General features: G+C 39.7%; 1 protein-coding gene across 3 annotated transcripts; it reads right to left on the bottom strand.

Moving 5' to 3' along the window:
• Nucleotides 1–3,376: 3,376 nt before the first annotated feature.
• STRADB (STE20 related adaptor beta) lies at nucleotides 3,377–12,746 on the bottom strand. Of its 3 annotated transcripts, none has more exons than XM_056347938.1 (12): nucleotides 12,410–12,746; nucleotides 10,673–10,729; nucleotides 10,265–10,345; nucleotides 9,754–9,853; nucleotides 8,984–9,105; nucleotides 8,400–8,478; nucleotides 7,766–7,889; nucleotides 7,044–7,215; nucleotides 6,526–6,630; nucleotides 6,071–6,300; nucleotides 5,456–5,498; nucleotides 3,377–4,974 (listed from the first exon to the last, which is right to left on the bottom strand). In XM_056347938.1, the coding sequence occupies exons 2-12, from the start codon at nucleotides 10,682–10,684 to the stop codon at nucleotides 4,822–4,824; spliced, it is 1,221 nt and encodes a 406-aa protein (XP_056203913.1). In that variant the 5' UTR covers nucleotides 10,685–10,729; nucleotides 12,410–12,746; the 3' UTR covers nucleotides 3,377–4,821. The 3 variants fall into 3 exon arrangements, with proteins under 3 accessions (XP_056203913.1, XP_056203912.1, XP_056203914.1); XM_056347937.1 differs by having other exon boundaries at nucleotides 8,400–8,508; nucleotides 12,410–12,744; XM_056347939.1 differs by lacking the exons at nucleotides 10,265–10,345; nucleotides 10,673–10,729; nucleotides 12,410–12,746 and having other exon boundaries at nucleotides 8,400–8,508; nucleotides 8,984–9,125.
• Nucleotides 12,747–12,786: the final 40 nt, after the last annotated feature.

Here is a 12,786-nt window from a genome sequence, read left to right as displayed (position 1 = left end):
CTTACAACTTTGTTAAATTCCAGTTTTTTCATGTTTAAATGTTACTCTCTCAGTTCAGCTTTCTCAACGTGAAGCAAGTCAGCAACGATTTGATATCTTTTAAAGTTATTTTCGTGTTGCTGAGGTAAACTTCAGGAGCGTTGCCCTTAGGTCAGAATTACTCGCTTGCATGTTTGCAGCCGGATTAACGTGACTGAAGGCTTTGGGACAACAGAGTAAATCATCAGGTACGTGTTTATCGCGAGGCCTTACCTTTCCGAGGGCTGTTCCCTCGCAGCGGTGAGGAAGGCGCTGCTGTACCGCCGTGGGTGCGGCCGTGCACGAGTCCGCTCACGGAGGGCGGGAAGCCGAGCGCCCCGCTGGGCCGGGCCCGCTGGGCCGGGCCCGCCGCGCTGCCGCTTCTTCGCGGCCAGGTGCGTTCGGGGGTGTGCCTTCCCCGACACCCCCAGCCGGGGACGGGTTGTGTGTCGCCGTCCCCTCCCCCGGCCATTTAGTTACAGGTCAAGCCTGACCGTTTCGTACCCCGCCGCCACCGCAGCCGGCAGCCGTTGCCCGCCGCGCCGGCAGGGGGCGTCCCGCGCGCAGCAGCCGTTGGGGCCGGTGGCGGGGCCGCCTCAGGCTCGGCGCCTCCCGCCCGCAGCCGCCCCTCGGCCCCGGGGAGCGCAGCGGCGGGGCGGCCCCTCGGGCTCCGGGGTGCGGGCGGCCCCGCGGGCGAGGAGGAGCCGGGTGGCGGGCGCGTTGTCAGCCCCCGGGGAAAGGGAGCCGCCTTGTCGCCCGCGCGGGCGGTTGTTGCCTGCGCTGACTGGGTGTTGCTGCAGGCCGGTGTGCCCGTAGCAGGACAGCAGCGAGGGGGGCCCTGCTGAATAGTTCCATCCCTGCCTCATCCGGGGGTGAAAAGACTCCTGGTGGGAGCAGGAGCTGGATCCCTCTGCCTCTTGCATCCCACGCTGTTTGGTGGAGCAGGCAGTGTGTGCCCGGGTAGCAGCAGCAGTCAAAACAGCAAACCCAGTCAAAAAGAAAGAATTCCCTTATATTCCTGCACATGAACAAAACTATTTGCTTTAATTCTGTATTTTAAATTTATGTAATCTTCAAACTTAAAAAAATTCAGAGCCCTTCCTCTCTGAAGTGGTTTCCTGTACTGATTTTCTGTAACTGTTCATTAAAATGGAAGAGAGCCTGGCATTTCAGGTTGATACAGGCAGACCTCAGACAGGTAATGATACAGCGACAAACAAAAAGCAAGATATTGTGTACAAATTATTTGGCTAGCTGTTTATTCATAGACCACCTCCATTTCTCACAGCCTTCTTTTTTAAATCTTTAAAAACTTTTAAAGTCTTTACTTCTCTGTTACATCAGATAGCTTTATTTCATGGTATGGTTCAAACTCATAGTCTTTTGAGGTCCGTCTCACTGGATGTGTTGTGTAGTATCTCAGGATTTCAGTACTTTTTCCTCATTCCTACAGGACAGGGATGACCATCATTAGGACAAGTCATTACAGCTAGCTTTGTTGTAGAGGTTTATTAGACAACCTAATATACTTTAGCAAAGCTACTTACTAGCATTAAAGACAGGGTATGTAAGTCACCTACTTGGGTATCTGCCTCACCTCAGAGACCTTCAGAACAATGGTTTTCAAATGCTTTGCCATTTAACTGATCCTCCAGGCTAAAAACTGCTTTCATAGCGCTTGAGGAGAAAGAGGGTGTGGGGAAAAGAGAGAGGTAAGGTAAAACTCAAATTTTTATTTTTTTTTTTTTCTTAATAGCATCAAGTGGAAGAAATTGTTCTCTCTTCAGTGAGTATTTATTGCACTGAGAGTCTTTAAAGTGAGTAGTTCAAATAGCAGATCAGGTTGATCCTGAGTAAATCACAACTTTTTCCTGTGTTCGTTCATTCAGTCATTCACACACTGCTGTGATATGAGACCAAAACAGAAAGAAAGTCAACAGTTTTGAGCATATATTCAGGATAATGTTAATTAACATAAGTTTTCTATTGTTACAGGTGTTTGATTATTTTAGGTACTATGAACTGGAGCACAAAGGTGACAGCAAAAAAAGCCCTTGCATTTTCACAAGTATTGCAAAAGTAACCAAGCTATACATTTCTGTTTCAGTGGCCATAAGATTTTGCAAATGTATACAAGTTTTAGAAGCCCCTTTGAAAATACCTCACATTGAGCCTAAATGTGAGATACTTCAGAATTTCAAGTCCTTATGCTGGTAACACACGTCATTGGTATGAGTAAAAATGAATAAACACATGCTCTAAAAAAAATACATTGTGCTTAGAACTATGTCAGCTTGAAATACAGTCTCTGCAACTTGTATCTTAATACTACAGATCATGAATCTCAGACTTTGAAAACACTCACTGTGCAAAAGCTTCAGATTTTCAGTAGAACACAGTTGATTCAAAGAACTTACTTTCAGTGACAGTTGAAATATGATGATTATACATACTTTTATGTTAACTATTATTTCTTATTTTGCATTATTCCTTAATAGCAAGTATCAGAGTTAATGAACAAAACTGCAGCAAACAATTCAGGGACTACATTCAAATATTTCTGGTTATTTTAAGAATTACTAGAAGTCACTAGAAGCCTCTTAATTGCTTTTTGTTTGAAAATATTCTAGTTGTTGAGAAGCAATAGTTCTAACAGTTAAGATTTGTGAGCTTTTTAATTTACAAAACTGTATTTCATTTTCTTCCTAAAAGTTATGTCAGTACAGAAGCTGGATCGGTATTTAGAAACAAGTAATTTTATTTTTTTCTGCAGAGACAGCAGGAAAGTAACTCCACTGGAGCACAAAAGTTTAAATCAATTTATAGTGACTTTTTTGTTAGTAACCAAGTTAATTTTTATAGAAAGAGCACGGGGCACTGTTGTTTCAAGAGAAACTTGCAGATACTAGCAGCTAAGGTGCCTGGAATTTTCTGCTCTACTCTTTTTTTTTTTTTTTTTTTTGAGTAGTAATGCTTATTCAGCAGTCTATAATTAAAAATATGTACAACTTCATGTGTGTTCTCACTTATTTGACATAGTTTTAACATGTACTGTTAGTCAAAAGTTACTTGTAGATGTTATGTAACACATTTGATTTGAAAAGTCAAAATTTTTAGTGGTTAAGAATTAAGAACATGGGCTTCGCATGAAAATAGTATCTTCTCTAAGAGCACATATTTAAATTACTAATATTTTTATGATCAGAGTAATTTTCCAATTTAGACAACTATTTTCTTACCTAACGATTGGCATAAATATGAAACTTCTTTCCTGCAGTAACAAGAAGCCATTAATATGGCTGGACTATGGTGAAAACAGAAGTACAAGAATTACAGAAATAAATGGAGACAGATAGGGTAAGTTTATTGAAAGGGTTTTAATCTTAAGTTTCACATATTAGGTTCTGAGATACAGAGCTCGTTTCACAGCATAATGAGCAGAATCAACTTTTTTGTTAATATTTTAATGTGATTGGTTAGAATTCTATGTCTGCCTCAGGCTTGTGTTTTGGTCATTTGGTCTTCAAGGCTCTGTAGTGAAGCTGCTGGCAAAACAGTATTCCCAAGGCTGGCTGTAGCCTGGCTCAGTAATGGAAGACTTGAACACTTAATGTGGAATATTGTTAACGATGAGAATTTAAAATATCCATTCAGTATCTATTTATACGTTTCTACTACAGTCAGAACTTACATCAGTAAAGTACTCATGGCTTTAGGACAACATTTACTAAAAGGCGATGAGAATGAGCAGCTTTTTTAAAAAGAAGCTGCTTTTGTTCAGCCTGAGTTGCCTGGTACAGTATGAGAGATGAAAATGTACTGAATTGTAGGGAGAAGAAAGGCAGTTTTTCATCTGACTTAGATAATAAAAACCCTAGAATCCTAGTGAATTTAAGTTCTTGCTATAGCTGAATCTATCCTTCACTGTGCCATGCAGAAGAGGCTTGTTTGTCAGCAGGAGTACCAGTGAAGCTTAATGCATATTGTCTGTTCTTTTAAGATACAGTATTAGGTTCTGGTAAGTTCTGTTGGTGAATGGGAATACAGTATAAATAAAAATATGTACAGTAACTTCAGATTATTTAATATGATTCTTCAAAATTAACCCATACCTGTTATAACTTGAGACTTACTTGCACAGTAAGAGGTCCTCAGATTAACTGCTAAAATGACACAGCAATAAATGGAGATGCAAATGCACAAATCTGTACAAAGAATGTAGACAAATGTAAGAGCATGAGTCACATTTTCAAGTAGCTTGATTTCTTTGGGAAATACGCAGTATTAAAACTGCATGAAAATGATGAAAATGCATGAAAAGAAAAACATTTATTTGCATAAGCAACTAATCTGTGCAGTTGCAAATTTAGACTTGGAAGCGGAGGATTTCTCCTTACTGAAATAATCTGGGTAATAATGAAAAGATGAATAGATTGTTTAAGTAAGGTCACAGACAAAACCCAGGCCTGAATTCAGAAAGGCACGTTGACTGCAGCAATATGAGCTAAAAATACATTATAAAGTAAGATCACAGTAGGAATGCTCTTGTTTAGAAATATTTTGAAAGAGGGAGATAAGCATTCAGCCATTTTCTATATACAGTTTTCCTTATGGTCAGAAAGTGAGGCACGCTGCACTTCATGATGCCAACAGAGCAAGGAGTTAATGAAGTATGGCCACTTTAATGGCATTTTCAAGTATACCTTGTCTAATTGTATTTTAACCATACAAACTAAAGCAGCAAATACAAATCACATTTTCCTTCTTTGAAACACAGGAGAGGTATGTTTGTTTGGTATTTATTTAGAATTCCCAGTCTGTATCATCTTGATTTGCAGTAATATGTCCAAGTTCAGTTCCAACTATTGCTGAGGGCAGTGCCAAGAACTCTGATCTGTTATTTTGAATAGGAGGTGGTAATAGAGACAGCAGTGAATTCTGTGTTTGTTCTTTTATCTAGAAAGAAGAAAAATTAAAACAAGGCTGCACATAAAAGTCAACATAACCTTGCATCTGACTTGATTAAAAGCACATGAAATCAGAGCCATGTTCTTGCATGTTACAATACTGAAAATAACAGGATGAGGGGTTTAGCGTTTCTCACTCTAAAGCTGAATTAATCTTTCAAGGTTAATTACTATAGCTCTGCGGTTCTTCTGCTTTAAATTAAGAATATTAACCATTATTCTTATTAGTTAGGCTGATTTTAGGTAAGTTAAACCAACTTTATCAAAGGGGAAATGGATTACTCTTAATACTTCCTATACTATCAATACCATTTTGTTTAAAAAAAAAATAAAAATAGTCTGAAGCAGATATGCTGTTTCAGGATGTTTTTTTGGCTCCAGCTAACTTAGTAATTTTGTAAAGCCACAAATATTAAGAGTTGGAGATTTAGGTTATAGCTGTGTCATTTAACAAAATGTAGTAAACTCACCTGTTTGAAGAACGTATGCGAAAGCAAACTGCTTGCTGATGGCCTGGATCATAAAATGAACAATATAATTATATTTTGGAAAGTAAAATACTGCTTTTGGAAAATGGGCCGGACTGACAAATCAATTTAAACGCTATGGTTTTTCATCCACAGGACAAACGTGGATATGAGAAAAGCAGCACAGAACTCCTACATTCTATGCCTCAGTTTGTAGTGAAGGCACTACTAAAGAAATCCATTTTAAAGGCTTTTTCACTTTTCCATTTAACAGAAATTTACTGCCTCATTCAGAAAAGACAGTACTGAAAACATATACTTCAGATTTCTGTTTTTTTCCTGTACAAAGTGCATGTTTAAAAATGAATTTTACTTGTTACAAAGTACACTCGTATTACAAGAAATTCAGGAGCCAAACAACTTTAAAAGCATGGTTCCTCTATCAGATAAGATACCTTTTGTTCTGTAATTTAAAAATTAAGTGTAGCGTGGTACATAGTACTTCTGGTCTGAAATTCTGACTTTAACAGTATTTAACTAATTACTGTATCCTAAACTGTGGGCCACACTTGGTCTTAGATTGAAGTGACAGAAAATTCGTTTTCACTAGAAGGTTACCTTTTCTCAGGGTCTTGTTGCAAGCAAAGTTCTACCAAGTTGTGGAAAGCTGGTGAAAATGTTTTGGAAAAGGGAACTTGCAGTCTTTCACTGGTCATTGTGCGTGTCATGCTCTCACCAATTCCAGAATCAACACCTGATCGGGAATTCTTCATCCTGGATTCCCCACGGGGAAAGGTATTTATATCCCAAGGACAATATGTGGGACCTTTCAGCTTTTGCAGCAGCATCTAGTAGAAAGGAAGACCAGCAAAAGAGTTCAGCAGCTAATCTGGACCTATTTAGGCTAAGCTGTGAAACTCCAGGAACAGAACAATCATTTGATCTAGAAAGAAGCATGCATATTTGAAATAACAAAACCAGCCACCATTTCAGCAGCAATAGCATTGGTTTCTCAGAGTAAAACAAAAAAAGCTCAGCATGGTTTTCAGTAGAAATTAAGTTTAGAATCATACCTGAGTTCGGGGCATATCTTGAAATGGAACATGTCCATTGGCTAATTCACATGCTGTAATTCCCACACTGTAAATGTCAGACTTCATGTTATACCCAGATAAATCCTGTGAAAGAAAACTCTACTGGATCACTGATGCCATTGATCAGTGCTGACAAAAAATAAAAGCGTCTGTTTCAAAGCAAGATTCCAGTACCCTGTAATCTATCTACACTGGATTGAGGCAATTAAATTGTGAAACTTCAGGCTTTGTTCAGAAATCTGATGGTTGTACTGAAGACAAGTTTTAGGATCTGTAGTAGTTTCCAGGAAGGTCAGGTGAGGAGACAGTACAGCACCACCTTAACAACAGCTTTAAAACTGGTTTTCTTTAGGAGAAATACAAATCCAGTTCATCTATGCCTTTTCAAAAGTTGCAGTTCAACAGCTTCCACTGCCTTTCTGCAAGCACGCTGAAGTTAGACGTTGAGTATTCCCAGCAACTTTGAATAGGAAGAATGAAATTTAATTTATACTAACCTGTCTCAGTAGTTCAGGACTCAGCCAAGGAAGCACAGATGTACTAAACTGGGGGAAATCATATACCACCTTTGACTTTTGTCCATTTTTAATTAAACTGTAGAGGTTGTTTAAGCCAGAGAGAGAAACCAGCCCATCCCCTGAAATCAGAATGTGGCTAGCTTTAATATTCCTGTAACATAAAGTGGTAAATTTTAGTTATAAAAATATTCAAAGAACTACTAGAGTAGAAAGGCTTTCATATTTCATTAACTTGTAGTGCAATGTTAGCATGCAGTTCTATTTAGCAGATTATTTTCATGAAGTTCTTCACTCGGTATGAGTTGTCTTTTTAATACAGCCCCAAGAGAGAGGAGAGATGATCAGCAAGAGAAAACTGCCAGAAATTGGAGAAGGGTCCTCCTTCCCTGCAAAGGGTGTAAAGTAAGGAAGCCGTTTCTACAACTCTGTTTCTTGTCGGTTTGAAAGAGCCAAAGCCAGACAGATGTGTAATCCCTGTAACAACTGGCATGAAATAATGCATGAGTACTGTTCTTGTTAAGTTTCTACAAACTTGGTTCTGCTGTATTGAAAAAAAACAGCTTCTGCAGTGGCTGACATAAGAGGGTATATAGAAAAAGGAAGGGAATAACACTTAAGCTGAAAATTAATTTTGAAGTGGAACTAAATTCTTCATAAACTGGATTTTGTAACCTGATTCTTACCTACTGACATTCTCCTACCTGTGAATGTAGCCATTCTGGTGCATGTAATTTAATCCTCTGATTGCACCAAACAGAATGTTCCCTATCAAAGCTTCACTCATTCCTTCAGGAAAGTAAGTCTTCAGCAGGTGTCTAGCTGAACCTGGAAGTGAAAAAAGCCTAGCTAAGCCTAACAAGTCTTGTTAAATTACTTGTCTATGCTTGCTTCATTGTCTACATTCATCAAGAGTGGTGTTCTCATCTTTATATTGACTGTGATACGTCAAGAACAGTTACATAGATGCAACTGATGGATCCATTGGGCAAAGATCACACTCAAGCCATGCTTCTGTTAACTGAAAGTCTATGCCAAACCTTTACTCAATCAAGTTTTCTGTTGCCAAAATTCAAAGCTGTATAAACTCAAACATCTCCCAGTTACCATTCCTCACATGGTGGGTGTTAGGACCAACTGCAATTTAATGCAGTTCCAATACCAGCCTTCAGTGGGGGGGAAGATTATGTACAGAAGGCTTCTCTAAACAAATAGTTTGATAAAGTTTCTTTTTCCTGTAAGACAGGGTTTGCTTAAAAGGAAACCTCTGATGGACCGTGTGGTCCAAATGGTATCAGCCCTTTTTCCTATTCCAAAATTGCAGTTAACAGTTCTTACCATAAGCCATGAATGGGGAGATGACCCAAAGCCAACTACCAGCTGTAAACACTGTCCAAAGTGTCATTATGTTGGGATGCTGGAAAAAGTGGGATAAAACCACCTCATTCTATGGAATTAAATGAAAGTGGATGTGTTAACCACAAGACAACAGTCTTACTAAGAGCATTAACTACATCAGTAATCAGTAGGAAGAACTGTTGCCTGTGTGCATTTATACAAAGTTGCAGGTGATGTGCATAGCCTGCAATAGAAATGTAAATAACTTGCCTGTAATTACATTTGTCTGAAGTAAATCTAGTTTGCTCATAGTCCAAAGTTTTGGTGTTAAATACCAAGTACAGAACATGTTTCAAAGAAAAAGCTGTACAATTACAGTAGTATTTCTAAAACACTTGTTAACTGTTTTCTTCAGAAAGCAACTCTCAAATTTACACATGCCTGGTGTTTATATTCTATGCCTTTGGAGGAAAAAACTTGACTGAAATGACCCAGTACAAACACAAAGGCTACCTCTGTTCAGTAACCCCACGTGTATTCATCACTATCTTCATCAGCCTTATGCAGAAATGCTATTGCTTTACCTGTAAGGCTTTCAAATGTTCTTCAGAGCAATTTTCTAGGTCTGTGATCCTGACAGCAACTTGCATGCCTGTAGGCATATGCCGTGCAAGGTAGACTGAAGTTAAGTTGTTGAACCTCCTTCCTGAAACCAGAAGTGGCTGCCTTAACATTGAAAAATACAATAATCCACCACATAATTTCCTTCATATTAAGAGATATTTTTACAAATCTAAAATTGCAGTTGATAGCAGCATGACCTTTTCTTTAAGAATGTCAAGAACTTAAGTAGTTGCCACAAAACATATCCACCAAATTAGTTAAAGTATGGCTCTGATATTTTTAGAACACCTAGAAGTGTTTAAACATTTTTCAGTATCAATTACACATCTCAATGAACAACACTTTTACCACGTATATTCACATAAACATGTGCATGCACAGTAGGGTTCAGGGCAGCCGTCCTTAGGGCAATCAACTCAGGTAGCCAAGTGACAAGACATGATGTTACTTAATGCTGTTATTTATTGTGCACATATCACAGATTTAGAAGCTGACATGCACAAACATCAAGAGAAAAATTCAGGTAATTGTTGATTTGTCTTATATCTTAAAATAAGTGATTACTGAGCATTACATGAGCAATGCACATTTCACAACTAAGGAGAACAAGAATAGTTCTCGTCAGCTGATAATACGTTTTACAGACTTAATATTCACTGCAGTTAGCAACAACCTATTGAGGACATACATCTGCAGGAACAAGAAATATTTTAAGATATACTTATGTTACCTATTTCCAGCTGGAGTTCATAGTGAGAAACATTAGAAGAGCAAAATACCATTTCATTCCTTCCTGTAGATGGGGGAATCCAGGCTAGTTCAGAATCAGCCTAACAGTGAGGAAAAACAGTTCTCAAAATGACTGTTATTTTTAAACATGTATATGTTTAAAATTAATACAGAAATGCCATTAATTAGAATGCAAAGATGAAGTACTCAGAATGTGCAAGTTGGTGCTTTTACCATTATACTGAGACTTAGTTTTATGACCTACTGATTAGCAGTGGGTTTTTTTGTTTGGTTGGGTTTTGTTTGTGTACCTGTCTGTTTGCTTTGTTTTTAAACAAGTACAAGATTAAGAGTAACAGTTACCTACAGTCTTTTTCCAAAGTGGAAGCCCCAAAGTATTCTGGTTATTTTTGCTGTTAACATTTTAAGAAATACCACCTAATGAAATTATTTTTCATATGTACCAGCTTTATATTTAATGTTGGCAGTTACTGTTTCTTTTTTCTTCTTACCAGGGATTCATGGACACTGCTCTGAGATAGCTCTTCTGGTCTGATTGATTCAACTGGTGTATGCAGAATACAGGAACAGTCCTTGAGAAGGGAAACAAGTGAACGTTCATGGAGTCACTGCAATTTATTGAACGTGGCAGTGGGAAAACATTCGAAAGTAGCCCCTCCAAGCAGGAGCTGGGAAAGTTTTCTGCTACAGGTCAGTCAAGCAAGAGGTTAAGAAACAGCACAGAGCACATACATGGCAGACTTAAGAGAGAAGAGATACTGAACAGTCTCCTTCACCAAAAGTTGATGCAACAAAGTTTAAACAGCTCAGGACTGTGGAAATCCCCTCATGCAAGACATTTCACCAGAAATGTTTCACATTAAGGTATGACTGGCAAAGATTTTTAAATACAAACTTACCAAACAAGACATGGAACCACTTTAGGTCAGGGGAAAAGTCACATACACCCATTTATCCTGGAAAAATTAAAAGTAGCATGTAAGATTGTACATAAACCTGTAATAAATATGTCTCTAATCACAACTGTGAGGCCATTCTTCTCAGTTAACACACACAAAACCCCAAAACTACAGCTCTGGGAAAGCCTGCTTCTATTGAGCCTTCAGGCAGCATATGGGTTTTGAATGCCATACTGAGGATATCCAGTATTACAAAATCATTTAGGTTGGAAAAGACCTTCAAAGTCATTAAGTCCAACCATTACACATTCCAGCTCAAGTTTTCCTTTTTGAATCATTGGCTTAGTGATCTTATTACCACTTCTGAACAACTTTATTGCAAGTTAACTGCATATGTGCAGAAAGTAAAACAGAAGAGATTCATGAATCCCTGCAGTTTGTAGGAAAATAAATGTCTGTTGTTTTAAAGGAGCACAGCTGTGCTAGTCAGATCTCGGCTCAGCTGCGTGCAGCTGAACTAGCTCTCAAAAAAAGCAAGCCAGTAGCAATTGCACTTTACATTTCACAAGCAAGAGAGGAAATACTTTTGTAAGGGATTTACATTAAAAAAGAAAAACAGGGTGGGTGGGTGAACCAGCTTAGATAATTTTCGCTTTACTTAAGCTGCAGAATCAGCATTTAAACTCTCTCACAGATCAGAGTAGCCACTCTGAAAGTCCTCCAGCAGACTTAATGTCTGATGCTTTGAAAGCTTAGGCAGTGATGAGAGATGACTGTTTTATAAGCATATCAAAGTGTAGAGTGGGACTAGCTAATTTACTAATTACAAGCAAGTCTTCATGATGAATCCTGTTTGGTGGCTGACAGTCACCTACAGGAGGTATTTCCATATTAATATGTAATTATTGCTTGAAAGTTAACCTTAAAATGGTGAAGTACTGTATCAGAAACTGCTTTGTTTATCAGTCTAAGCACTTAAAATATGTATGTTATTTAATCAAGGCAACACTCTTGAAAAAGCTAACAAGCTGCCCACCACATCATCTGCTGCCAAACATCCAAGCTACTCCTAATCTTTAATACTGTTACAGTGAAAATTTGCTTGAAGAAATACCGAAATTCCTTATTAAATATGAAACATGGAGACAAAAGGAAATACTTAGTAGGTACTGGGCACCTTGAGAAGATCAGGGCATGATTTACCCAACCTCATTGAGGAAGTCTGTGGCAAAGTTGCAAAAAAGTAATAAAAATCATGCAGGTGCTAGCTGACCAGCACTGTAATGGCTACAGCATCCTTCTCCTACCTGGAAAGGTGATACCTCATTCCATTATACAAGATAGTTTACTCTGTTGCTTGGAATATTAAACTATAAGAGCTAAGATGAAGAATCAAGTCTTAACACTACAACGCTAAATTATTGTAGAATTTGTTCAGAGGGGGATCACCAGCCAACAGAAACATCCATGATCCACATTTGTTCCAATAACATTACAAATGTAAGGTTTTTATTTTTCTTATGTAGTTTAACATTGCGTCCATTTTCAATACCGTTTTGGATCATGTCCCTACATAAACCTTTTTCCTTGTTTCCACATGTTTTTAATTTTTTTTTTTTTTTTTTTATACTGCAGAGAGTGACAGTGTTGCACAGCGGAGCTGACACATCCATCCCAGCTCGGCCAGAGCTCGGGTGCAGCGAGCAAGGCGGGGGAGAAAGAAAGAGAGAAACATGCCTGTGAGCCGGGGTGCGGGGCCGGGGCCGCCTCCAGACGCCGCGGGCGCACGGCGCTCCGGTTCCGCTGGCGCTGGGCTGCGGCTCCCCCTTCAGCGTTGGGAGGCGGCTCCCGCTCGCGGACCTCCGCCGAGACGATCCGTCCGTGGCAGAAGTAACGGAACACGAGAGAGCGGCTCCCGGGAGAGCGCCTCCCTTGCTCCGGGACACCCGTTCCGCGCCCCCCCCGCCTCCCGCGGCGGCCAGGCCGGGGCTGCGCCCCTGCCAGCGCGGCGGCCGCTCCCCGCAGGCGCCTCCTGAGCGCGGCGTGCGCCGCTCCTCGGCCCGCCCGGCTCCCCCCGCACTGGGGCTGAGGGCGCGGCCGGCCCGGAGCCCCGG

This window comes from Falco biarmicus, chromosome 8 (genome assembly GCF_023638135.1).
Source record: "Falco biarmicus isolate bFalBia1 chromosome 8, bFalBia1.pri, whole genome shotgun sequence".
NCBI lineage: Eukaryota > Metazoa > Chordata > Aves > Falconiformes > Falconidae > Falco > Falco biarmicus.
The sequence above is the reverse complement of the archived record's forward strand: the minus strand, read 5'-3'. Positions and strand labels throughout refer to the sequence as shown.

Excerpts from the sequence above, each read along its gene's own strand:
- STRADB (XM_056347937.1), bottom strand. Across the intron at positions 9,854-10,264 it reads GCAGTGTCCATGAATCCCTG|GCTGATTCTGAACTAGCCTG; the intron begins GTAAGAAGAAAA and ends CCTCACTGTTAG. Across the intron at positions 4,975-5,455 it reads CGCATACGTTCTTCAAACAG|ATAAAAGAACAAACACAGAA; the intron begins GTGAGTTTACTA and ends TCTTCTTTCTAG.